The sequence below is a fragment of the Camelus ferus genome, chromosome 1 (assembly GCF_009834535.1).
Source record: "Camelus ferus isolate YT-003-E chromosome 1, BCGSAC_Cfer_1.0, whole genome shotgun sequence".
NCBI lineage: Eukaryota > Metazoa > Chordata > Mammalia > Artiodactyla > Camelidae > Camelus > Camelus ferus.
Window position 1 is genome coordinate 9,351,468 of NC_045696.1, and position 27,674 is coordinate 9,379,141.

At 45.6% G+C, this 27,674-nt stretch overlaps 1 protein-coding gene across 2 annotated transcripts in view; it reads right to left on the reverse strand.

The window, feature by feature from the left end:
- Positions 1 to 10,359: 10,359 nt before the first annotated feature.
- The window catches only part of CLIC6 (chloride intracellular channel 6), a 37,716-nt gene continuing 20,401 nt past the window's right edge, over positions 10,360 to 27,674 (reverse strand). For both annotated transcript variants that reach the window (XM_006187511.3, XM_032470887.1), the window contains exons 2-6: positions 20,477 to 20,586; positions 19,817 to 19,942; positions 19,119 to 19,225; positions 18,408 to 18,589; positions 10,360 to 12,475 (exon numbers count right to left, since the gene is read on the reverse strand). In XM_006187511.3, the coding sequence (XP_006187573.2) occupies positions 12,314 to 12,475; positions 18,408 to 18,589; positions 19,119 to 19,225; positions 19,817 to 19,942; positions 20,477 to 20,586 (687 nt within the window). In that variant the 3' untranslated portion in view covers positions 10,360 to 12,313. The remainder of the gene's footprint in view (positions 12,476 to 18,407; positions 18,590 to 19,118; positions 19,226 to 19,816; positions 19,943 to 20,476; positions 20,587 to 27,674) is intronic.

Here is a 27,674-nt window from a genome sequence, read left to right on the forward strand (position 1 = left end):
GTGGTGAAGTCTGAAAATATTTCATCTTGTCCTCCTGGACAGAAGGTTTCAGAGTTCATCACTGAGCAATGGACCTACAGCCAACCATCCATTTCCCTCTGTCGTTGAGACCAGCACCTTAGGGTCCTCAAGGAATGGAGAAATTCAATCTTGTAACTTCCCAGCACAAGCTGTTTGCCCTAACCTGACCAGTCTCAGGTCACTATTGCTGTTTCTAGAGTTCACCAAGCCCAGTTCCACCATCTGACTGCTAATTCTGTCTCCCTTTCAACACACCCAACCTCACCTTTGCAGCCCAAATTGTTCCCAAACTTATATTGCCCTTGATGTCTGTAACATTCAAGGATTTAATCGTATTCTGCCTTACATCTCAATATAAATGTTCCTTTTATCTATGCCATGTTCCCATCTGCTACATGAAGGAAGATAGGTCTATGTCTTTCTGATTCACATGGCACCAAATGTGGGAATGGACACTCAAGAATGAAGGTATAAATGAATAAAAGAAAGTGTGATAGAAATCACTGCTCATCACTCAACTTGTCCACAAATAACGAAAAATATTAAATTGACCCCAAAAATGTTTGAGTTACATACCATACATAGTACAGTGCTTCTCAAACTTGAGCAAGCATCACAATTCCCTAAGGAGCTTGCTAAAATACAGACTCCAGAACTTCTGACTCAGTAGGACCAGGGTGGGACCCAAGAATGTGTGTTCCCAGCAAGTTCCCAGTGATGCTGATGCTACTGATCTGAAGCACCACAGTTGAGAAACACTGCCTTGGTTCATGGTCCTCAGCTACGAATCAAGAGGTTTGGATACTGGTCCCAGCTCTGCTGTAGGTAGCCAAGGGACTCTGGGAATCCTCAGTTGAAATGTTCCTTGTATGAGTGCCAGTATTACTTTTAGCTCTAACGTTATCTGAGTACAAAAAGTATAAAGTACCTTTCCTTGTGTCATCTACAGTGCTATAATCCTCACGAAATTTTAGTCAGTAAAGGCACTAGTGAAAGCAATGATTGCTTATCAAATCTTGGCCCCACAAGAGTTCAACTCCAAGTGATGCTGGGTTCCACTGAAAGGCTAAAAGAGGAGGAAACTAAAACTAGGCAGGGCAGAGACTTATGAACCTGACAGAGGCATGAGCAAGCTCCGAAGCCAAACCAGATTCTTTCATGGCATTAGAGCCTGATCTGCAATTTGGTTGCTCTCTGTGGGCTCCAGGCCCTGGAGGATGCTGGGCTTTTCGTAGGAAGCAGGAGTGGCAAACTCCACAGAACCCAAAGTTGGCTCAATGGCCAATGCTCTGAGAGAGAATGATCAGATGTCATAGCCAACTGGCTCTTCTCTGTCTTTAGGATGGATCAAAACGTTTCCAGATAGGTGGTATCTATTTGGATTTAGGCATCACCAATTAGGGGGTCTCTCTCAAAACTGGGATTTCCACCCGTGACTGAGTGTGTGAAAAGGTATCAGTCCTTGGGTGTCTTCAAAGGGGAAGAATTACCAATGGTTTCATATCCTCAAAGGGAAGGGCAAGTATGGAATAGTGACCTACAGAGATGTAGTTCAAATGATGAAAAGCTGTGTTCCCTGTGGCTATCTTCAGGAGATGATGGTGTAAAAATTTAGAAAACTTTGACATGATTGACACTGACACTTGATGCATTTCATGCATGATCTATTTGTCACGTTTGTGTTGAGTCAGAATTTCCAGAGTTTCAGCGACTGCCTGTCCTCCAACCCTGCCAGTCTCTGAGACTAAGCCTCAGCCATTCTTGGGACACTGGCCATTGAAGAGCCAGCACTATTGCTTCATAAGTAAAGTCAACATCCTTCAGGCCTGGAGCTCCTGACACACACTTTTTGAAAAGCTCATCTTTGCAAAACCAGCCCTGGGAGGTGAATGCAGTGTCTCTTCTCAACCATAAGTGACCAAGTTAAAAGTAAGGTGGTTGATATTCTGTCTTTAACATTCTCTCTTAGACACTGTTCATCTCGCCTCTGGCTCTTTAAAAGATTTCTTGGTTAAAGTAATTTTAAAAGTTAGTGGTTAACCAGATAGCTATCAACGTGATGAACGTCTGTGCAGCACCTTGCAGTTTTCAAACTGCTGTCCTATGACATATCTCATGTGATCCCAGCTGCTTTGTGGTGACTGACTTCTCTAAGGACGTGTGGTCGTGCTGAATGGTGGCTCACAATCTAGATGACCAAATGGAAACATGTATAAGTGGGAAGGCAGAAAAATGGTTGATGCCTTGCAAGGCTCTTCACATACCTTCTCAGCTAAAGGAAGTGAATCAGACTGGACGTAGGTGCCCTGGGCTTGGCGAGGGCTTCAGAGTGACCTGAACCCAGAGGGGAACTTTTCGCAGGATCCCAGGTCAAGAGGTCTCCTTAAGGAGACTCTTCAGGGACAAAGAGTGCCTGGAACAGAGCTAGGCAGTTCACATTTATAGTGTTTTGGAGTCATGTAGCTCTCAACACTGCCTTTTAGACAAAGTCAAAATGATTTTATTTCTATTTCCTCTTATAGTCTGAAAAGGACACGTGTGCTCCTTTTTTTGGCCTTGGGGAGGAAAAGTGGCTTGTTCAAGGCCTCTCCACCAGTGGAGTGTCTTGATTTCCATCCCAGCTCCCTGCCTGAGGCTGCTCTGCCTCTTGAGGCCTCACCCAATGACCAGGAAGAAAGCATATCAATCCCTGCTTTGACCTCGCTTTTCCTGTTTTTGTGCATTTTCCTCTACTTTCTCATAACAGTTCCAGGATCTGGGAAGGAAAGGTCTTTCCCAGATAAGCAAACTGTGACTCAGCAAAATTAAATGACTTGCCTAAGTCCAAACAGCTCTTTGTCTAGTTATCTTAAGACCAGTTAAAGCAGGTAGAGGGACCGGTGTGGAAAGAAACGGCAGGCTGAGGATATGCTGATGGGGAGTGGAAGAGGTAGGTGTGGGAAGGGTCTTCAAGAAATATCTACCACTATTTGGGAGTCTCAGTACCCTTACTGGTCACACTTATACTCCTCACCCAGGTGAACTGAGTCACTTCTGAAAGCATTTTAAAAATGGGGAAATGTTAATTTGGCTTAAAAAAAAAAACGGGGAAATGCTATGTCCCTGAATAATCTTTTTATTATCTTAAAAGTCCATTGAAAACATTAAATACTAGGGCCTACTGCTTGTGATGGTTAATTGTCCAAATTAACCCATATCTTCCTGCGTTGACCCCTGGGGCAACTTAAGATCATCCTGCCGGAGGAGACCGACACTGACCGCGACACTGACGTTCATCTCTACGGGGTTAAGATGTTGCAGCAAAGTGTGTTACAGCTCAGTTGTGACAGCAACCTGGATCCTGACTAGAGACACTCGGAGGGTTGGAGAACTCAGGTTTATTATGACAGCAGGCCCAGAGGAACTAACACTCCAAGCTCTGGACCCTGTTTGTAGGTTTACACAGGCTTTTATAGGCTTCCAGGCTACACTTTGCAATATCATATGCAAGTAAGGTTTAACAAAACTGACTAATCAGGAATGAGCTTTTTAGAAATGGACCAATCAGATGTGATAGAAATGGACCAATCAGAAGTGATAGAAATGAACCAATCAGAAGTGATAGAAATAGACCAATCGGTAGTGGGCTTTATGCAAATGAAGTGTTACAAATGGACCAATCAGGAGTTAGCTCAGGGAAACAATAGAATCTTAGGGGTAAGTTCCGCTTTCCTAGAAGCAAGCCATTTCTAGAGGCAAAAAGTGAGATAATGCCGCTGGGCCAGGGAACCAGATGGTGCTGGCAGGAAAGTAGTGGCCCTGCCTGGGGGTCCTGCCCTCTTTTTCATGGGGCTTCCCACCTCAAAGACAGTCATTGCAACAAGGTTTCTGAAAGTGCCCTATTAATCGTTTATTAAATCTCTGCTGGCTTCTGTTATGCATTTGTATTTTCTGCCCAACAAAGGATATATTGTTCTTTCCTAAGATCCCTTGATTAAAAACCCAAGTATTGAGAAATCTCACTGTTCCCACTATTCTAAAACCTCCCCCTGGCCCTTGACTCTCATCCACTCCAACTTCCCCCTCTACACCCCCTCCTGAAGATCTGGATCTGAAACCACATCTGTGTGATCTTGACATACACACATGTATCTGTACCAACCATAGCCCAGAAGGCCTCAGACAGAAAGGAAGGGAGGGGAACGCAGGGTAGTTAGGAGTTGCCTTTGTCCTGTTACTGCTTGATTCTACAAAAATGAGCTTCAGGTATTAACCATTAACCAGGTTCTGGGTTCTAGAGACAAACTTACTTTCTTAGTTGTTATACAGTGTGTGAGAAGACCAGGACCTGCCAGCCTCCTCAGAGCAAACTGGGAGGGCTTCCTGTGATCCTGGGGGGTAAGGACCGAATTTCTCAGGGTATCAAATCACTACAGTGCTACCCAGCCCCAAACCACCAGGCAAATATCACAGGGCTTCTGTGGCTGATTTCCAGTGCTAAAGACCCCTGCATTGGTTTGTTAAAGTGGTGGTCCCACAAAGTAGCACTCCAAATCTTACCTGTGAGTGCCATCACATTTCAGAAACGTCTCCTCTTTGAAAAATGAACAGAGGTTGGGGAATAGCTCAGTGGTGGAGTGAGTGCTCAGCATGAACAAGGTCCTGGGTTCAACCCCCAGTACCATTAAAAAAAAAAAAAATCCTCAAAAAAATGGAAATGGATCTTTAGATTTCTCAGAAATACCAAATAGAACCTCTCTAATAGGAAAGTAATATCATTGAAATTTCAAATACTTTGATTAGTGATCTAATCTGTTCTCCATTGCCAGACAGGGCCACCCTAAGATGTCTGTGAGAGATGAGATGCTTCCTTTGTCAAGATCTCCTGGGGTGGGGGGGAGTCACACCCCCTCCATTGCAGCTGCTTCCATTTCTAGTGATTGATCGTCTCTGGAAGTGATTACAGAGTGAGGGCAGATCCCTCCCGGGCTCATGGACAGCATTTCTGGGGTCTGGTCCTGAGGGCAAGGTCAGCACACGCTTCCCCCTGAAGACCACATTCTCAGGGAAGCCAGAGCCCTCAGACAACGTGCTTACTAATAAAGGTGGAAATCGTTTCATCTGCGAAGACGCACTGTGGTTGAAACTGTATGTTCATTTCTTACCAGGGAAACTGCTTTTATCTCATTCAACATTGCTGAGTCAGACAGCTGCTGAGAACCAAATCAGCATGCCTTGATTGAGTTTCATCTTTCTTAAAAAGAATTATTTTGTTCCCAGAACATAAAAACAAGAGAATAAGAATAGTAAAATAACAACACTCTCACATTTTTAATGTGATTTAATTTTTTTTTTTAAATAGCAATGCTATGTTATTTAATGTCACTCACAAGGAGCTGATCTCCTGGGGCGCACAAACTAACTGACCCAACCCTGAGAGCTGCTGCCTTCAGGAGCTTCCCAGTGTGAGACCGTGGTGATGTATGTGGAGGTGGCGGCCTATGAAAGTTGGAAAGTCGTGTCCCAGGCTACCTGCAGATTGTGTATTGTAGAGAATTAGAGCATTTTACTACTAAAAGCACCTGGTGATTACACACCAAATTCCTCTCTAGGCAATGAGAAGCCTGAGGTCTGGACCAGGGTTCTGGGCCCTTGAGCTCTGGTCTGGTGGCCTTCCACTGGGCAAGGAGGCCTCGCTCAGCTTCTGTGTGCGCACAAGCCCAGAGTTTCATTTTTGCCTCCATTCCCCACGTCAGCATTTCTATTTGGACAGAGATCTCACTTTCCTGTGGCTTAAAGTCCACGGGCCCATGACTCCCAAGTGAGAGACAGCAAATCCATTTCCCCCACAACCCTCGCCACTTGAAAGACGGCCTGTCCTGGAGGAATAAACCTGGCGTATCCCTGAGACAGACAATCAGATCTCATCAGTGTGAAACCGGGAGCCAGACAATTAATCGAAAAACAAAAATAGTCTATTCTCATACCCACATTTCTGAATTTGAGTGGGAATTTGCTTGCTACATCTTAAGAAATTAAAAAAAAAATAATAAGTGCTTTGCTTTTATCCACAAAGGCCCACATTCTTTGGTCTGATATGCTAAAGAATTAGCTTAAATATAATCACACACCCCAAAATGTGGAAAGTAAGGGAAGTAAGCACCTGTGTGCACCCCCCGCTCGCAACAATGTTAATTAGCACTCAGGGTCTTATATCTCTTTTTAAAACTGGTCATTGTGGGAATTATAGGAGAATTAAAGGCACCTTAGACACAGAGTAAGTTCTCAGTGATGGTGGTTATTATTGATTTTTCTGTTGTGACTGTTGCTGTTGCCTGAGCTTTCAAGACTTAGAGATAGAAATTTGATATAAATAACAAAAGGTTCAACTAAACAATGTGCTATTTAAAAAAAAAAAAATAAAGACATGAAACCATCCAGCGAGCATTGACAAATAACACAGAATGAAACTCAAAGAGGACAGAGAAGGATTCATGTCTTGTCGTTTTTCTAAACTGTGTAGCTTCTCTCAGACTCTCTGTTTCTTTCTAAAGATAGCTTTTCCTACCACAGGAGAAATGGTGGCCTTCCCCCCCACCCCCTTATTTTTAGTCTTTACACCTGGCTTTTGAGTGACGGCAGAGAAGGCGAGGGGGTGGGAATCGGCCTGCCTTGTACGTGGGACACTTGGCCACCTGTGCGACGTGGAGCAGTCACAACAAAGCACTGCATTGACCAGCTGCAAAAGAATCCTTCCTTCTGCTCCACCCTATCTCCCCACCCTTTGGCAAAAGCCTCAGTAAATAGGTACGTTTGGTGCCAGGACTGAAGGTCAACAAACTCCTGCTTTGTCAGGGGAACCTGGGAACCAAGTCAGAGGACTTCACGGAAATGCCATACCTTTTTGCTCCCCGGGTGTTGGAGCCTCATGATTAGAAATAAAAGTGTCTCAGGGCAGTTTGCCAAGAACAGAGGCAGCAAACACTTGCTGCTAGGGTACGGTAACACCATCTCTGCTGACCTCAACCCATGGGCTCCTTCAGAATGGCCATCACAGACCCCCAAACTCACCTGTGACAGGAGGATCTGAGGATGGCCCCTCAGATCCCTAGACGCTGGTGTACACACCCTAGATAACCCCCCAACCTTGAGGGGGGACAGGACCTCAGATATGATGGAATACCATCCCTGTGACTGAGTTACATTATATGGCAAAGATGATGGCATTTTGCATTTGTCACTAGAGTCCTTGGTCAATGGACTTTAATTAGGGACGTTATCCTGTCCACATGGGCCTGACTTCATCACTTGACTTTAATCCCAAAGGAGAGTATCCTGGGTGGGCCTGCCCTAATCAGATGAGTCCCTTAAAAGAGGGACTGGGATGGAAGTCAGAGATTTAAAGCAGCAGGAACATTCTTCTGTTGGCCTTGAAGAAGCAAACCTTAAAGAGAGAGCCACGTGGCAGAGGGCCTCAGTCTTATAACCGCAAGGAACTGAATTCTGACAACAATCAATCAGCTTAGAAGTGAACCCTGAGCCTCAGAGGAGAATCACAGCCTCGCTGACATCTTGAGTTCAGCCTGTGAGACCCTGAGCAAAGAACCCAGCTGTGCCGTGCCTGGACTCCTGACCCACGGAAACAGTGAGATGATAAATGAGTTGAGTTAAGCCCCTAAGATCATGGTCATATGTTAAGCAGCAGAGAAAACTGATACAGTTGGCCCTCTGGATCTGGAGGTTCAATTCCTGGTTGGCTGAGTCCACAGATGTTGAACCCTTGGACATGGAAGGCTGACTCTGTGAGGCCATTTTTACAGAAGGGACTAGAGCATCCGGGGTTTTGGTATCTGCAGGGGTCCTGGAACCAACCCCTCCATGGGTATCAAGGACGACTCTCCATCATCCTGGAACCTGCAGAGAGAAAATGGGCCCAAGTTTTCATTTCTCCTTATCCATGTGTCCTGTTCCCGCTTTTCCCTGTCAAGGTGAACATTCAAAGTCCGGGCTTGTTTGACACATGGGCAAAGCAGACTACCGCATGGAGGGGGCGGTGGTGCCGGGAAAGGCTCCCACGACCTCTGCACCTGGCTGCTTGGGTTGGTAGAGGTCTGTTGACCATGCAGAATGTGTTCTGAGAAAAGGTCCCATTGTGGGGGACTCATCCTTCCTTTGTATTACAGGATCGGATGATTAGCTATGGCTAATTTAGTCAGACTGCATCGATATCCTAAATTTGGAGAGTGGCTCCACCAGAATACAAAACATCCACAAAAATCCTTAAAGCAGGTAGCTAGACGGGTCTGAACTCAAAACCCGGACTTGGGCTGTGGGGAACATGATGCTGATCTGGCCTGGGGGGTCTGTTCCCAAGCATTATTACTGGTACTTAACTGCCTCATTGGCTCAGGGTTTACAGTTTAATAGTTGGAAAGGACATGGAAGATTATATCATCCAATCCCTGAGTTTGGCAGATGAGGAATGGAGGCCCTGGGAAGTTAGCTGAGCTTCCCAAAGACCGCCCCCCTCCCATCCAGAAGCAACAGGGGCAGGACCAAAACTCAGGGCTTTCAGCTGTTTCCTGTCTTGTCACCTGTCCTCTAGCGCAAATGACCACAGGTGGTGCCTATCGGTTAAATGGTCAACTCTCTCAAATAGACCTGGGCGCAGTCTGCACCTGGCGGTCCCTGCTCAGCTGGAAGCATGACACCGACTCTCCTGCCAGCCAGCTCGCCTCTCTTGAGCTGTGCGGTCAGCTCTAGAGCGGCTTATTGCTAAGCAATGACAAGGTGACTCAGCCATTCCGAGACCCGAACCTCACCACGTAGGTAAGTTTCCTGTGGTGGCAGTCACAAAGCACCACAAAGGGGGTGGCTTGAACAACAGACAGAAATGTATTCTCACTGTTCTGGGGGCCAGGGGGACACCACATGTGTCTGGTCTTCCGACACCCTGAAATGTGGCCACATATTAAACCCAAAATCAAACGTGTGAAGGGAAACTGGCCATATTGAAGAATTCAGAATTAAACCACTGTGTGGAAAGGGAAGTCATTTTACACTGTGAACAAACACCCTCTGACTTAGCCCTTTTATGTCCCAGGAGTTTGTGACTCTCATGTTCTTAGGATGGTGCACACTTTGGTTCTCTTAGCTGTAATATAAAAGAAAGATTGGAGTTTTTCTTATTAAAAAAAAAAAAAACGATTCTTTAAAAGTTTTTCCAAAGCTTAATTATGAGCCATGGAAGTGGGGACTGAGGCGCAGTATGTTTCTGGTCAGTGATTAAAGCAGGGATGAAAGGGAGACCGGACCTCACCCTGCAGGGTGTGTGTGTGTGTGTGTGTGTGTGTGTGTTCACACATATGTAGGTACACGGGTGCATGAGTGTATTGCATATGTGTGTGTCTTTGTGGATGTGAATGGGTGTGTACCTGTGTGAAAGAGTGCTTGTGACTGTGTTGTGTATGTGTGAATGTGTGTGATGTGTGCATGTGTGTAGTGTGTGCATTTGTGTCTGTCTGTCTGGAGGGGGAGGGCTTGGGCAAACATCCAATTCCTGAGGCTGGTCTCCGAGATCACAGATGATCTATGGAGACATCTGGTCTCTGAAAGTCCTTTCCTGGGCTGAATTCTACCATTCCACCCCTGTTTGCTGGACCATGTCCAGAAAGTATAACTTCATGACACTCATACATTCTTTTTCAGCCTACATTTGGAGATTCTATGTTTAGGAGTAAAGCTATTTTTCCCTAATTGTCTGGCCCCTTGGGCAACCAGAAGTCGGAATGGAATTCCCTCACTCGGAGAACTTTCCCACAATCAGCCTCAAAGGAGGGCTTCTTATGGCTTGTCTGTATTTGCTTTCTGTGCGGTATGTTTGGAAGAACAAATGCATTCTGTTTCAAAAACCACACTGTAATAAAGACTGAAAGCCAGCTTAACAGCTCTGGAATATTTCTCACCTTCTCACATATAAGTAACTTTTTAGGGGCCAGTGAAGGGGGTGCAGGGTGGTGGGGGTGCTCTGGGAGGGGAAGGCTGCCAGGAACCAGCCCACTTTCCTACAACTACATTTAAAAATGGGACGGTCTGCAGGGCCCCTATTTCAGCCCCCTGAACAAGGTCAGGGCACATGTGTTCTTTCAGACCTCTTTAAGTTTCCATTAAAATGGCTTTGTGGTTCACAATTCAAATACAGATAATCTCTAATTCAAATACTGATCATATCCGCCTCAAAGTTGCTCTCACTGTTTTAAAGGAAGCCCATTTCCATACATTTTATTTCTTTAAATCTCAGTGGGGAATGCAAAGTAAAAAAAAAAAAAAAAGAAGAAGAAGAAAAATTAAAGATATTGGTTGCACGTAACCATTTTTATAATTTGTTTATTTTGTTAAGGCACACGGAGTTTACATAGATCACTTTAACATCTAAAACTACGAAGTTCGAGCTAATACCATCGGGTAGCCAATTCATTTACCAAGTTTAAATGTGACATCAGAAAACTCATCTAGAAAACCTGACTCCTAAATAGATGTGAACCATGAGTAATAGTGACATATGCTACCTCCAAAAATACATGCTAATAAAGCACACAGCCGGCTGGGGTCAGCCGCCCCCAGGTGAGAGCGTGGCATCCTGTAAGAGGGGAGAGAAAGTGGCCTTTGTACCAAGGAGTTTGTTTCTCTTACACTTTTCACTCAATCCCAGAACAGTAACTGTTAACGCATTTTACTCTCTTCCAAACGCATCTCCCAAGGAACAGATGTATACTTTTTCTTTTTTCTAACAAGCATGTAACGTTGACCATATGCTGCAGCCAACTGGACAGGAGGGTTTTCCGGAAGGTGTGCACATGTCAAAGGGACACAGCCTGGTAGATGATGCTCAAACCTGCGGGTCCTGATGAAGATGGAAACATCCTCCCGTTCCGCCCTCTGTGCCTTGAGTTGGAGGCCAGCTCCAGCCCACACACAGAGGCTGCTGAGATGCTGACTCCAGGGATGGTGGAGAGGAAGCCACAGACGCACCAGAACACTCTTTTGAGTCAATAGTTTCCACTTCCTCCCCAACTTGACTTTTTACCAGAACTGCCCAAGAGTAGTCACCATGAATTTAATCTCCCTGGATTTTCCTGGCTTGACCTTGAAGTGACATGATAGAGGAGCAGCAGGAACTGGGTGAGCCCCACACGACATCATGGCCGAAGGTGTGCAGTGCTGGGTCTTAGAGAGCGTGGCCGTCAGGAAGGAATCGAAGTGTGCCTGATTCACATTTCAACACAGGGCAGGGAGACCCTCCAACATTCGACTGATGTTAAGAGTCCTCCTGAGGCATGGTCTCCGTGAGGGGTGGGGGAGCAGGAGAAGATCGCACAAAAGGAAGCCGGAAGGAGAGACATAGATGGACACTCTCCTCTGTGCCTTCCCTGGCACCAGGGGTGGTGGCATCGTGAAGACAGAACAAGGCGGTGGGTGGGCAAAACCTCCACGGCTTCTGGTCCCTGCTGGTCCCTGCCTGTCCCTGTGGGTCTGTGGACTCTACAGTTCTCCACCCCTGTGAAATCTGACCACAAGTGTCCTCTCCAGCTCTGTGATCACACTTTGTAGTCATTACCAAAGGGTCCCCTCACCAGTCCTTTAAAATAAAGTAATACAATACCCCAGAGGTGTGAAATTGTGTGTGGTGTGATTGTGTGTGTGAGGCCAAGAGTCTGAAGATTTGGACGATGTTCATCATAAGTTGTCAGCAGTCATCTAAGTGTAGTGAGATTGTTAAGTGAGTGCTTTCTTTCTTTTTCATACCCTCTGACATGGTTTTAAAGAATTAAAATGAGTGTGTATCATTTTGTAATTACAAAAACAGTTATTTTCATTCTGCAACAAATCCAACTACTATTTAGAGCAGAAAAATAGGCTATACTTGATTATGAAAACTGTCAGAGAGACATGTTTTAAAAATAAAGGAGAAACGGAACCTAAGCCTTATTTGCTTTGAAACTTAACCTGCAAAACACCTGCCCTAAATATCACAGATTACAAGCTCAGTGAGTGTCAAAGACATAAACGAACATAAACTGGATGACTGGTGTGTATAACAGCAGATACAGGTATCATTCAGATACACAGGTGGGTTGACAATTCTAAGGCTATGTGTCACTTGGTGTTGAGGGGATCGTGCTATGACATAGGTGTTGTTAAAATATGGGCATTATTTTGCATAGGATGGTTATTGGAAGGGAAACACAAAGGACAAGCTCTTTTCATGGTCGAGCTCACACAACTGAGGAATAAGACAGAAAACACCCCGGCTTCACTTCATCCTTTTTGCAACATCTGAATATGCATGTTCAATTTCCTGGTCGGCTGGACACGTGTTTGTGAACTCATCCCTGGCATATGCATTGTTCAAGTACCTCCAGATGCCAGTCATTTCAGAAGGAAATTCAAAATCTCTGTATCTCTTGGCCACGATCTGAAAATGAAGAGGAAATAGTCAGAAAGGGAAAACCCACTAACGTAGGCAATTAGATCAGACAATCCATTCTTTTGAGGCGTGTGTTGTGTTCTATTTCTCAAGTTTCCATGTCCTCCGACAGCCATCCAGCTGCCCCGAATTGCACTTTGAGTTGGCGTGAGGCGTACTGAGCAAGGGACTCGAAAGAGTGGCTCTGCGCAGTCGTGCCCACTGATCTATCACAGACGACCCTCAGGAGCCACTGGCATGAAACTGCCCTGAACGCCGGCAGATTTCTCTTTGGGTTTCCGGTGGTCTTCCCTCCTGTGTTCTGCTGCCGTGCTATCTGGTGCCTAAACATTCATGACGGATCTTCGGTTTCAACTGTGCCAGGATCACTGCGAAGTGCCTTCTCCTTTTCCTTTTTGCTGAGCCTCACCTCCTGGAATCCCAAATATCTGCGGATGTTATTCCTGCAGATTTCCACCATTGTGTCCCGGAGAGGATCATTTTATTGTGGGTCTACCGTGTGTGTGCAGAGGACAGATTCAGGGAAAACAAAAAATATCCTTATCCTCATGGAAACAGTGGACAGGGCAGCTGAGAGTGAACACCATGAAAACACAACGTTGTGAGATGATCCCTTGGGGAATCTGTCACAAAGGAGGGCGTATACTGTTGGAGATGGTGTCAGTTTCCTGGGGTTGCCTTGACAAAGTACTGCAATCTTGGGTGCCTTAGAACAACAGAAATTTATTCTCTCACAGTCCCAGAGGCCAAAAGTCCAAGATGAAGGTGTCAGCAGGGCAGTGCTCCCTCAGAGGGCTCTGGGGAAGCAGCTGTTCTGGTCTCTCCTGGCTTCTGGCTTGTGGGAGCACAACTCCAGTCCTCACCTGGCATCTTCCCTGGGTTGGTGTCTCTGTGTCCAAAAATTTCCCTTTTATAAGGACACCAGTCATGCTACGCTAGGGGACCCAGCCTACTCCAACATGACCTCATCTTAGCTAATTACATCTGCAAAGACCCTATTTCCAAACAAGATCACGTTCTGAGATGCCAACGGTCAGGACTTCAATATACGAATTTGGGGGGACATGATTCGTCCCACATCTGGGACCCAGGGCTACAAAGGCCAGTTCTGCTTTGTTACCTCCCATCACATCAGTTCCTGGGGTTCTGAATGATATGAACATGGGATTTATCACCAAACAGAAGATCTTTGTGACTGATTTCTCTGATTTTTGGAGGCCAGAAGCCATTGATGTAGCCAAACAGGACCATAAACCTTCCAGAAAGCTTCCTAAATTGTTTAACATCTTTTGCTTGAATTCAATCTTACTAATATTAATGTTAAGAAGTCTGCTTTTCTACAAATATTGTCTATCACTTCTATGTGGAATCTAAAAAATAATATAAATGAATCTATGTACAAAACAGAAACAGACTCACAGGCATAGAAAACAAACTTATGGTTACCAGAGGGGAAAAAGAGGAAGGGATAAATTAGGAGTATGGGATTAACTGATACAGACTACTATACATAAAATAGATAAACAACAAGGATTTACTATGTAGCACAGGGAACTATATTCAGTATCTTGTAATAACCTATAACGAAAAATAATCTAAATAAAAATAGCACATATATAACTGGATCACTTTACTGGACACCTAAAACTAGCACAACATTGAAAATCAACTATGCTTCAATTTAAACAGGGGAAAAAAAATAAAATGAAACAATAAAGTAAAGAATTCTGCTTTCCTCTTGTTTGCATTTGCCTGGTTTAACTTTGCCCATCTTTTAATTTTAACATTTCTGAGTAAATTTGTTACATATATGCCTCTCAAAGATGTAAATTTGTTTTTGTGTCACATTTTATGAATGTAGTACTTTGCTTTCCAACTTTCTGTGAATTATTTTTGAATTTGTGTGTGTTTCCCTTTCTGGTAGTTTAGAAGGTTCATGGTCCTTTTTAACTCTTCCCACGGTTTCCTATGTAACTTTTAAATTTTTTCTTCCTTTTTTTTTTTTTGGAGGGGGGTGGGTAATTAGGTTTATTTATTTATTTAAATGGAGGTACTGGGGATTGAACCCAGGACCTTGTGCATACTAAGTATGTGCTCTACCACTGAGCTATACCCTTCTCCCTTGTAACTTTTTTAAGTAGTAAAAAGTCTTATTTCCTGATTTATCAACTTTCGATGATCTCTACTCACCTCTGAAACCCTGACAAATAAAGAAATTAGTACACCTACACTTTCTTCCATTTCTGCTCCCGGATCCCCCTTCCAATGGCATAAAACATCCGAGTTTACTGTATTCTGATTTGGTCTTGTAGCTATAATTCCCAAGGCTGTTTAGTCTTATTTTTGGTTGTAGATTTAAATGGGTTCTCTGTTTACCACCAATCCTTTTATACGACACACCTTCTCTGGTCCTGGATTCTTCTTTTATTAGCATGTTTTATGATTTCATCATATAGCAATTTTATTTTTAAAAAATGGCTCAGGAGTGTTTATTTCATTGAGACCAGAAGCCTAGGTAGAAAACAACAGTTTCCTTGGACGTAAAATTCTTCCATCACCCATCCTTTCCTGTAATTCTCTGTAACTATTAAACCACTGTTTTCTGGTTTTTAATGCGGTCAGAGACGTATGAAACCAGTCTGAATCTTCCTTGTGTAGGTGGTTCACCTTTTATTATTATTACTAATCATCATCATCATCATCTGGTCACCCAAAGGTTCTTTTTTTTTTTTTTTTTTTAAATCCTCAAAGTTCAGTAATTTACCAATGATGTCATTGATTGTTCTGGGCAATATTCTTCCAATCATGGTATGTAAGTTCACCCTTTAGCTCAAAATAATTTCCCTCTGAGCCTTCTTTTTTTCTCTTTTTTCTTTCCTGTTCTCTTGTTCCTGATTATGTACATATGGGACCCCTCTACTCACCTTTGCCTCTAGCTTCTTCTCCATTTGATTTGGGATGATTTTCTCAGGCCCGTCCTCCAAACTCCTGATGAATTTCTGCAATGTCTTTTTCCACTTCTTGTTACTTCTAATGTAACTGTTCTTTCCGAAATTATTTTGTCTGTAAGTTTTTTTTAGTTCTGCCATCTTAATTTTCATCTTCCTTGTGACATTATATTTTCTGACATCTTGTGACTTGTCTTTGAGCTTTTTCTCCAAAGATTCATGTTCTCTTTCATTTCTTTGAGGCCATAGAGAAGTGTCTGTCTGGAACGTTCTTTCATTTACTGGAGCAGTATTTATCAGATACTGCCTTTTCCTCTTTTGTTCCTTCTCTTTAAGCTTTCTCCCCTCTCCTTTTTGATCATTTCTATCCACATAGAGGCCCCACCTAGATTCTTTCCGGTTATTAATGATCATTTAATGGGTGGATCTATGGGACCTACCATTCACTTAAAAACAGTACAGAGGCCCAAGGGAGTGAGACAGAACAGCTGGTTGACCAATTTGGATATTTACTCTCAAACACCTGCTCAATACCCTGCCCAGAGACACACTAGTTAGTGCCGGGGCCAGGGTGAGAGTCAGGGTGAGGGTATCCTCCACTATGAGGCTCACAGATTGGGCAGGAGGTCACCATGGCTAGAAACAAAGCTCAGGTAGTTTACAGTCTCTCTTTTGACTGGTTCAAGGCTTGTTCCTTTTCTCTGCTCAGCAGTCATGAAGCAGAACGCCACTCATTTCTCCTCTACTCCACCTGCCCCCCCTCTTCCTCTGAGTCAGGAGATGATGGCAGAGCATAAAGGTGGTACTTCTGAATGGTCCCTCCTTCAGCTCTGTCTCCACAGAGATCTACCTCTCCCATGGCCCAAACGAACAAGTTGGACATTTCAGGACTCTTGTTATTTACTTCTAGAGACGTCTGAACCTTGCTAAAGATACAGAGAAACACACGTAGGCTGTGTCCTCACAGAAGACATCCTCACACTGGATGTTCCTTTGTCTTTGAGTTGATGATCCATCCTTTCATAGTTTTATAAAATGTAAAGTTAATGCTCTATTTTTCATATTTTTTTCTGGGTTTCTGGAAGGGAAATAAATCATAAATTCTTCTATTCTCTCATCTTTTTACCATAAATTCCTTTAATTCTCATTTCCTTTCAGAAGTATTCCATTTCTGGAAATTATTAAGCTGTTTAGTATTTTGAGTGCTAAATGGCTTTGAAGATTTTGCTGTTAGGTCTTATATTGGAACCATGGACTGCTTTATTTTACTCTGAAGTTCTACTGAAATTTTAAATAGTCTTTTTTATAGGGGCTAAACAAGTAGCATTTAATGCTGTATGTATATATGTATGTATTTTTCTTGCCTTCCCTAACCTCCATGTGCTTCTGTGATACTACACTAGTCCTAGCAATGTTTAGAATACATTCAGTAAAGGGACTAAACAAAACACAACTTCATAAATGTTTGTTGGAAAGCAACTCCCTAATGTCCAATTTTGGTAATCACCAAGGTAGAAGGCTCGAGAAGGTGAGATGCTTTCGTTAAATTTTAGATGTCTGGGCAGAATTATTGAAAAGAATGTTCATTTGCAGGATCAGCAACATGTTGAAGGCTTGAATTGTAAGTTGGTACCCGTTGAGTACAACAGAGAAGAGAGAAGATAAATGGGGCAAGGATTGCGATGGAGTGGGGAAGGAAGGGAAAAGCAAGGGAAAGACTCAGAGTAACCAGGGGGCTAGCAACCCCCAGGACATCAGTGTCACAGATTGTACAAACCTAACTAGTAAATTTCTAAACACCAATTAAATGTCTTATTAGAACACAGGGTCCTTGACTTGTATTTCCCTGTGTCTTCTCTCTCATCTCCCTTATCCTTAAATCCAGGACCTAGCTCTGGACCTGGTAGGATCTGAAAAATAAAGATGCCCCCAGGGGGTGGGTATAGTTCAGTTGGTAGAGTGTGTGGTTAGCATGCATGAGGTCCTGGGTTCAATCCCCAGTGCCTCCATTAAATAAATGAAAGCACCTAATTACCTCCTAGCCTCTCAAAAAAATTTTTAAATTTTTTTTAGAATTAAAAATAAAAGATACCCCAGAACAAGAGTTGGGCTTCTTCCTGGGGCTACTGAGGGCAAAGGACATGACAATAGTCCTTGTGATCATGATAATGACAATTAGCACCTGTAAGTAAGAGAGGGGCTGGGGCACAACTGGGAGCAGCTGAAACTAAGGAGTCCACGTGTGGGGCCACGTGCCTCGGAATCTCAAGATCACCTCCAGAAGTTCTGATTTAGTAGGTCAGGGGCTGGATCGAGGGATTCACACGTCTAAAAATCTCCCCAAGCAATTCTTACAGCTACTAATGTTAGAGAACCACTGGCTAGGGAGTCTCATCAGCCCTAACCCTGGGGACTCTTAGTTCACGTTCAACCATCTGGGAAGACAGGATGCCATGTCTGGCAGAAGGCCAGCCAAGGAGCTGTCAGCTGCTCCCCAACTGTAGGGGGTCGATGCTAAGAGCCAAGAAGACACACCTCTCGCCCCTAGACAGTGCTACCCCTACCCTGCCATCACCAACAACTGGCTGGGTTCACATACTCTCAGATTCCACGCACCATCTCCAAGCCTGAGTGGGAACTGCCAAGTATAACCCACGGACCCCCTCAAGCTGCTTTCATACCGTTTTTCTTCAGGCTGCGGGGGAAGACTTGAAAAGAGAAGGAGGGAGGATGGAGGGATGGGAGCCAAGTTCGCAGACACTTCTTGAGAACCTCTGAAGAACACCCGAGAATATCATGCCTGGATCTGACACTTGGGACTCAGCTGCTTCCAACAGAAACCAGCTAGACAGTTTTCATTCGAGAGTCCGCATTTTAGATTGTTAAGCTGTCTGGCCAAAACACAAGTCAAAACAAAATGAAACAAAGCCCCATTCACGTATTCAGCACCCGAGGTAGGAGGAATGACAGACCTTAATAATGTGGAGCTTGGGTAAGAGGTTACAGTCAGCCAGCGTGAGTTCGTCCCCGTCCAGGAACTTCCTGCCAGAAACAGCGAATTCCTCGGTGCTGTAAGCATCAATTTCGTCGGGCAGAGGGCTATTTAAGTAATTATCCAGCTTCTTCAGGGCCTTTAACAGGTTCCTTTCATAAACTGAAACAGAAAGACAAAGAAATGGCTAAGATAAGCATTATGAAGGAGTTTGCCCTTCTTTCCTGAGACGGGGCCAGGGAGCACCGGAGAGTTGGGAAGGAGAGGCGAGATTTACAAGATCTGAATAAAGGACTCACTTCTCCCTGGAAAATAATTCTGTCTACACAACACTGCTGCTTCTAGAACTCATTCAATTTTATTCAAAAATCTTTATGGAAAGCATGTAATCAAGTAAGCACTGGCAGAAGCTTCATTCAAACAGTCCCCTGGTACAACTAGGAACTCCTGGTGGTGATTATTTTCCCCAAAAAGTGTCGCTTTCTGAGCCCCCAACCTCCAAAAGAAGCACTCAATCTCTTATAACCCACATGCAGACTCCATGTTGGAGGTGCTTTTTGCTTATTTCTAGATACAGGTCCCTCCCCGCTGTGAATGGGTCAGAATTCCTGGGATCTTATAAGAAGCCACACCGGAGGCAGAGTGGAGATCTGTGTAGAAAACAGAAGACAGGAAGATGGGAGGGACTCACTCTCGTTTGTATCCTTCTTGGTGTTTTTTATAAACGCCGAGAATTTGGCAAATACATCATTTCCTGCAGAGTTGGATTCAGGGTATTGGGTCCCCAGCTTAGGGTACCTTGAAAAATTCAAAATGAGAGTATCACAGATGAGCACTGTTTGAGTTAGGAGAATACAGTGGGGGTTGGGGGTGCCTTTCTCTGAGAGGACATAAAAATGGAAACTTCCCCTTGAGTGTTCTCCTAACCTTTCCATCTTCAAAGTTTGGAGCAGCACAGTCAGGGGAAAGCACAGGTGGACTATTCTCATCCCGGGATGCAGGGCCTCACCTGACTCTTAGTTCCCTCCCTCCTGAAATGAAGGTGATGGCCTAGAAGGTTCCCTTCCAGGCCCAGCACCCCGTGATGCTGCTGCCTGCCATCACGCTCCTGACCTTCCTTCAGAAACGGCACCCCACGTGACATCCGCCCACTTCCTCTTCATTTCCGGCCATCAGACCCTGATCACCAAACTGCAGGTGCAGAGCACAGAAATCCAAGCCACCTAAATGCAGTTTCTAATCGCACTGTGTTTTCTGCGGCACACCACAGGTGCAGCCAGGGAAGAGGTACCACTGCCACAGAAAACCCAACCCCCGGAGCCAAGAGCTTTAGAATGGTCCATGAGCAGGGATGACCCAGCTGTGAACACGGGTTCCAATGAGGCCCACCTTGGGGGAGCGAGCTTCTCCTCCAAAAACTCCTCGATCTTATTCACATCCGTCTTGACTTCACCATCAAAAGTCATGAAAGGCGGGTTGGTGCCGGGAGCCAGGTTCTGCAGGTCTGCGGGTTTCCTGGGTGGGAGGGAAGGGCGGCGTTGGTGGGCAGGCGGCCACAGTGTCTGGATGGTCTCTAAGGCTTAACCGTGTCCTCCCCAGCTGAGGAGAAATCACCCTTGAGAATTTCACAGGTGATTGTGGGTCTACAGAATGCCCTACTGGCAGTGAGAGTGTAGCCCTTTTCTGGATAGAAAGGTGAAGAAGTTAACTCTCCCCAGTGTTATCAGCCAGGCGTGGCACTCAGACGGGCTTCTGAGAGGCTCACAGCTGACCAGGAACTGGGAGAGCAGGCTCCTCATGGTGCCCCCAACTCCTACTCCTTCTGGATACATCTGACTCCATCCTGGGATCAGTGTGGCCCACGCTTCTCCAGCTTCAACTGACGGTCCTGACCGAGGGCAGACATGCCATGGGTCCTAGGAGTGTGTGTGTGCATCTGTGTATCTGTGTCTGTGTGTGTCTGGCTGTGTGTGTGCGTTTGTGTGTATGTGTGTCTGTACATAGGGAATGAGGTATGACTATTTCAATAATGCAGAAACCTTGTCTTACCTTTTCAGGTCCACTGTTGTCACATTAAATATGACACCCTTCAGCCAGAGAATCATAAAGAGACGCTGAGAAAATGGGCAATTTCCAATACTCTCCCCATCACAACCAGCCTACAAATGGAAAAAGAAATCTTCATCGGAGCCAGTCTCACAATTATAAATGCCGGCCTTTGCATGCACGCACACAAAATCATCATGAGTCTGTGTTAGTGGTGAGGATACAGAAGGCGGCCTTCTGAGGCCCCTTCACCAGCCTCTCCGCCAAGTGGGAGGTGGCAGGGGAGGGGGTGGAGGACCGGGTGGAGGACACACACACACTCATTGAGCGTCTTCTATCTTCCTTCCCACCACCTCACCACTTCCTGCCACGCTGGGCCTCTGAATAGCTGTTCACAGAGGGACAGAACTGCCAGAGGGAATTCCCTTTGTGACTAAAAGCAGAAAAAGAAAGACAGGCTCTCTCCCTCCCTCCATCTCTTGATCCACTTCAGAAGAAACACACCTCTAGGACGATCATGCATAAAAACAGACCAGCAGATTCTCCCATCAAGACACCATCCATCCCCAATATTCTCCACTATTCCCGTCTACAGAATGAGGGTTGGATTATATGAGTTCTAAGACCCCTGGACACTGTGAACCTTTGAGGTCCCCTCATCATATGGGGAGCACTTGTACTTAGAAGTAGATTGTTGCACAGGTGACATCAAGGATGGAAGGATAGGAAACAATGCCTCCCTGATGACCCGAGAGGCTGACATCCACATGCACGTTCCCCAGACACAGGCATAGAAACACGCAGAACAGACACCCTCCTTCCTGTGGGCTCTGGGGAGAGACAGGCAGGCGTTGGAGAAGAGAGGGGAGGGGTGGCTTTGCCCTCCTGGGGAGTTCTGGAACTCTTCCTTCTCTTCCCATCCTTCTCTACCCCGACACATCTCTGTCAAGGTTACAATGCTAATAAAATGCTGCAGGAAAGACCAGGAGACTCAGGCAGACTCCAATGACAGAAACACAGCCTAAATATTTAATCCAGGAAGTCCATTTCTGCCACTTGTTGTTCTTAGTATCTGCAAATCTTGAACTCACAATTTTTCTTTCTGTTTCTGACTTACTTACACAAAATCATCATGAGTCTGTGTTAGTGGTGAGGATACAGAAGGCGGCCTTCTGAGGCCCCTTCACCAGCCTCTCCGCCAAGTGGGAGGTGGCAGGGGAGGGGGTGGAGGACCGGGTGGAGGACACACACACACTCACTGAGCGTCTTCTATCTTGTGAAAGTGGAGAGGAAAGTACTGTATCTACAACCTGAGTAACAGGAGGACACAAGGCAGGAAGTGAGCTGCTGGTTTGGGAATTGAAGAAAGGAAAAAAAATGCCTCCAGAAAATTGGACAATTTAAGGAGAACTTCAGAGGTGATTCTCTGGTGCTAGTGTTCTTAAGTCACCTGGAGAGGTGGTTAATAACAAAATGAAGAGGATAAGAGTAAGAGACCCGAAACCCAACATTAAAATGACTTGACATGCACCCCAGTGTTCACAGCAGCACTAGTCACAATAGCCAATACATGGAAGCAACCTAAGTGTCCACTGACAGATGACTGGATAAAGAAGTTGTGGTATATTTATACAATAGAATCCTACTCAGCTATGAAAAAGAATAAAATAATGTCATTTGCAGTAACGTGGATGTACCTGAAGGTCATCATTCTAAGTGAAGTAAGTCAGAAACAGAAAGAAAAATACCATATATCACTCATATATGGGATCTAAAAAAAAAAAGATACAAATGAACATATTTCATTTCAAACAGAAACAGACCCATAGACAGAAAACAAAATTTGGTTACCAGGGGATAAAAGGGGGTGGGAAAGGATAAATTGTGAGTTCAAGATTTGCAGATACTAAGTACTATATATAAAATAGATAAACAACAAGTCTGCACTGCACAGCACAGGGAACGATATTCAATATCTCATAGAAACCTATAATGGAAAAGAAGATGAAAAGGAATATATGTATGTATATGCATGACTGAAACATTATGCTGCACACCAGAAATTGACACAACATTGTAAACTGACTATACTTCAATAAAAATTAAAAAAGAAAAAGACTTGATCAGCCTCTTCACAAAATTTGAAATCCAAATGACCAAAATGCACATGAAAAAGTTCTCAGGTCATTAGCCAGCAGGGCATCGCAAGTTACAGACCAAAAATAGATTCCACTGCACATCTACCAGAATGGCTAAAACGAAAAGATCTGACAATATCAAGTGTGGACAGGAACATTGAGCAACTGAATTCCCATCCATTGCTGGTGGGAGTGCAAACTGCTACAACTGCTCTGGAAAACTGTTTGGCAGTTATCTACCCAAGCTAAAGACGCATGGACACTATGACACAGCAATTCCTCTCCCAACAGAAATGAGTGCTTATAGGCATAAAAGCCACTTATATGGATGTTCTTAGCAGCTTTAGTGTAATGGCCAAAACCTGGAAACAACTCAGACACCAAGAGTAGAAATGAATAAATTGTAGTTTATTCACATGGTCAGACACCACACCCCAATGGAAAAAAATTAGCTACTACCACGAGCCAAAATGTGGATGAATCTCACATGCATAAGGTTGAGAGAAAGAAACCAGACTCAAAAGAGTCCTGCATAATTCAATGTAGGTGAAGTTCAAAGACAGGGAGTCAGAAGAGCAGTTACCGCTGGAAGACAGGCATTGTCGGGAAGGAGGGGAGGGAGACTTCTGGGTGGTGGAAATGTTCCATAGTTTGATCTGGGTGGTGGCTGCATGGTGGGTATACTCGACTGACAAAGTCTTAATAAAGGCTCTTTCTTGGGTGTTTTACTTCAATACTCCAAAAAAAACAAAAAAAAAATATATTAATTAAAAAAATACAGTCTGATTCAGTGGGTCTTACAGGGGGCTCAGGGATCTGAATTGTTAACAAGCTCCCCCAGGGTGATGTGATGCTGGTGGGCTGGACCTCACTGGGGGAAGCACCAGCTTAGCCCTACCTGGAACAAGAGTGAAGGCTGGCACTGGTGTTATTATTAATACGTCAGACAGAACTGTCTAACCCCACAGTTGGATGATCTGCTGATAAGAAGACTTGCAAGGTCTAGTCAATAAATTCAACCACGTAAGTGTAAAGATAACGGGTGACTTAATACACAGAAAGAGGCACCAAGACTCAGGAAACTGACTTGAGTCCCCTTAGCGATGGGCACCTGCTTCACCCGCTCCAGCCCCTCCAGCTCTCCCTTTCCGCCTCCAGGATTTACATGCAGGTCCACCTCATAGAGGGAGGGGCTGAGAACCCCCCTAGCTGGAGTCTGTGGAGTTGCTGGAGCCTGAGGGGTGGGGAGGTGGGCAGTTAGGACCCAAGCATCCAAGTAGACATACAGCTCCCCTGTAGATGGCGTCTTGGCCACCTGAGACCACCCAGGGGTCCCCTTGCCTCGTGGCCACTTTGAAGGCTCCCCTGTCTCCTCCTGGCTCCGTTCTGGAGCAAGAAGCAGGGCAGAGCTGAGCTTCATAAAACCCCCAGCGGCTGGCGGCTGGGGCTTCCTCCTAAATCATGGTGCTTTCCTAACCACAGCAGGTTTGGGCAGAGTCACGCCAGATTGGCCGGGGGAGTGGTGGGGGGGTGGATGAAAGCACAGGGACACCAGGGCACATATTTTGGCCAGTCCTGACTTGTTCCACAGCTTTTGAGCCTCTTATTTTTATAGTAGTTATACTAAGCTCAGTGAAGTCTGAGGAAAGTTCCACAGAGTAGGGCAATTGTTTCTTTCTCTTTCTCCCTTCTGTCTCCATCCCTGGGAATCCTCTTGTAACTCATTCCGAAGCCGGTGAGATCCCCAGGAAGCCTGGGCATTCTCCGTCATCTCTGGGTGTCTTGATGAAGCTCACCTAGAGCCCTACGCTGGGACCCGCCGCCTTCTGCCCTGGCATCTGGAGAAGTTACTCTGCAGTCTCCCTGCTTTGCTCTGTCTCTGTCTCTCTCTCTTTTTTCTTTTTTTTTTTTTTTTAGCATTTTTTTTTAACTGAAGTATAATCAGTTTACAGTGTTGTGTCAATTTCTGGTGTACAACATAATGTTTCAGTCATACATATACATACAGATGTTCATTTTCATATTCTTTTTCATCATAAGTTACTACAAGATACTGAATACAATTCCCTGTGCTATACAGTGCGAACTTGTTGTTTATCTGTTTTATATACAGTAGTTAGTACCTGCAAATCTCAAACTCTCAATTTATCCCTTCCCATCCCCTTTCCCCCCTGGGAATCATAAGTTGGTTTTCTATGTCTGTGAGTCTGTTTCTGCCGTGTAAGTAAGTTCATCTGTGTCATAGCGCTGTCTCTTTAATGGTCTCAGACTCAAGCTGGTGTTTTCCCTTAAAATTGTTCTCACCATTTCCTGAGTCCTGGCAGCTACTTCTTTAGGGGAAATAAAAAGAGGGGAGTGGGTAAGAGCAAAGCATACTTTAAAATGTAAAAATGGCCTTTGTCATCCAACTCTGTAAAATCTTAACTTTCTTAATAGACTCCTCGTCAGCACTGCAACTGGGACTTCGCGTGGGACTGGGACTTCACGAGGGGACAATGGTCTGCACGGCCACGGCACCCACAGCTCAGAAGACAGTGACGCAAGCTGAGCCTGGACATCTCCTCCGACCATGTGGCCTTAAAACAGAATTGTTCCAACCCAGCGCGGCTGCTGGACTGAAGGCTGTGAGGCATTTTAGAAGAATTAGCCAGCTGCTATGACCGCCAATAAAACAGGATTTACATATCCAGTGTTGCCTCATCTTAAATTGCTCTAAAAGAAAATAGTTTTTTTTCTGTCTCGGTCTGTTGTAAATGAAGGGGTGTCGGGAACATGGTGGGAGTGACTGGGACGCCTTGCTGCCTAATTTTATGACTTTAATGTGCTTCGGTGCTCGGATGTGCCAGCAAGAATGAAGGCAAGGGTCCAGCCATCTCCACGGCCCATGATTGGGCCGCCCCAGGAGAGTCTGGTCCTGGGCGCGTTCAGCAACCAGACGAGATGATGGGATAAACACTCACGTTAGCGGTGAATAACTGACACCGTGGCCATAATTGGGACGTTTTATCATACGCAGTTTTATTTTCCGATGTTGATAATTCTCTCCAGCTAATTACACTCTGGCTAAAACGTCTCAGCAGAGCTCTCAGCCTACGGGGGAAATTTTTTGTATGTTCACATTTCTGATAAAATCAAATCAGGCAGTTTGAGAGTGTCTTCTGTTTCCAGCGAAGACCCGGGCACTTGGATAACCCAGATGTGTACATTTGCCTTTCAAATTCAACTTTTTTGAGCACCTATGACGGTAATTCTCAAAAGAAAAACACTGATGTCTCTGACAAGTTCTGAGAAATTCCATTCGCCCCTGAGACCGGCTGTGGCATCTGTGACCGTGGCGGTTCTGCCGGGTCCTGGCCTGGGCCTGCCTCCCCCTCACAGAGGCCCCGGGGCCGAGCTGTAAAGGTCCACACGTCACTGAAAGGCCAGCAGGTCCGCTGCCCCACAGCCCTCCTCAAACCAGAACCTCTCCCACCCATTCCTCCCACACTTACTCCATTTAGAATTTGTGGGGAACTTTTTTTTTAATTTCCTTTGGGTGCTTTTTGCTTCTGGGGAGCGACCTTTCCGATGCTGGGCTGGAGTTCCATGTCAGGGGTACCACCCACCCCACCTTCCACTAAAGTGACTCCTGCTCATTACTGCCTTTGAGGGACACCCCCACCCTGCCAGACCTGACAGTGGGGTGATGACCCCCTGGAGATATTCATGGTGGCTCCTTAGCACCCCACCCTCTCCTTCCCACCAGAACAGGGCATGCCCCCACCACCTTGATTCTTCAACTTCTTGCCTCTTCCTTCTTTCTAGAAAATTCTATGAGGGCCTAAATGGTAAATACATCCTGCGAAGTAAGCATTTTCCCCTACTCTGCCCAAATGTCGTGAAAAACAATTTGAAGTGCAGAGGGAAGACGAAGGAAGAGGCAATAAATGGGTCACATTCTCCTTGTCCCTTTTCTGACAACTGGAGGTTGGAGGTTGACCTCATGTGCAGGGAAGTCCTTGTAGAAAATCAGGAGGGACCTGGGGGCAAACAGCTAATTTGGCTCCATCACAGGGATCAGGAGAAAATCAGTTGAGGAATGAAAGGCCATTGTGTTTCCAATGTTCTGGAGGGACTTTAGGCCGAATGAAAACAGTAGCTAACCAGAGGTGAGAGTCAGAAGACAGACTTTGATGTGGGAGGCAATGGCAGCCACTAGGATCAGGTCTCCTCCAAGAAGAACAACGTGGTCCAAAGGCCAGCCAGGACCTCCCTCTGCAGGCAGGTGGCCCAGTGAAAGGCTGGACACAGCACAGCCAGACAGAAACCATTGCAGCCAGACAGATGGGGGCCGACTCCCAGCCACAAGTCCATGTACAAATTTCCTGCAATTCCTCCCGCGACCTTTGCAGACGGCAGGATGGCACCGTGTGCTTTGGGGCCCTGCAAGCGATCGTCAAGCACAAAGATCCAGCCTTCAGGCCGAGCAGTCAGCCCTCCCGGTCCGGCTGTCATCCCTGGACTGGTCCACGGAGGCCTGGCTCCCCTGCCACACACACACCACTTAATAGCTAATGCTAAGGTGTGGTGAGCACCTCTCGTGGAACGGGAGCTATAAACCTGGCCCCAGGAGGACAGAGGGTTATCGCTGTGCACACGGGGCACTGGAATGGCTGGTGCTTGTAAAGAGAAATGTGGGTGCAGTGACGGTGCACCGCACCTCCCAGCCTGAACCCACCATGTCCGGCCTATTTAATCAGCGCCGGGGACACTGCCCCAACCCAGGGAGAAGGCCTGTGGGACGGGGTGGGGGGCACTCCTCCCGGGTCTTCTCTTGCTCCTGCGTGGAAGCAGGCAGGAGAGCCAGGATCTCCCTAACCCTGGACACGCCCGTGTCGGGAGTCAGGGACCCCTCTTCCTCCGTCCAGGCGGCTCCGGCAGGCCCTGGCAGACCTCCTGGCACACAGTAAACACTCAGAAAATGACTAAGGGCCTGAATCCAATTGCTGCCAGGTGCCTGGGGGCCTGGTCCACTTCAGAACATGCCTCACGGCCCCTCCCTGCTCTTTCTTTTCTGGGGCAAT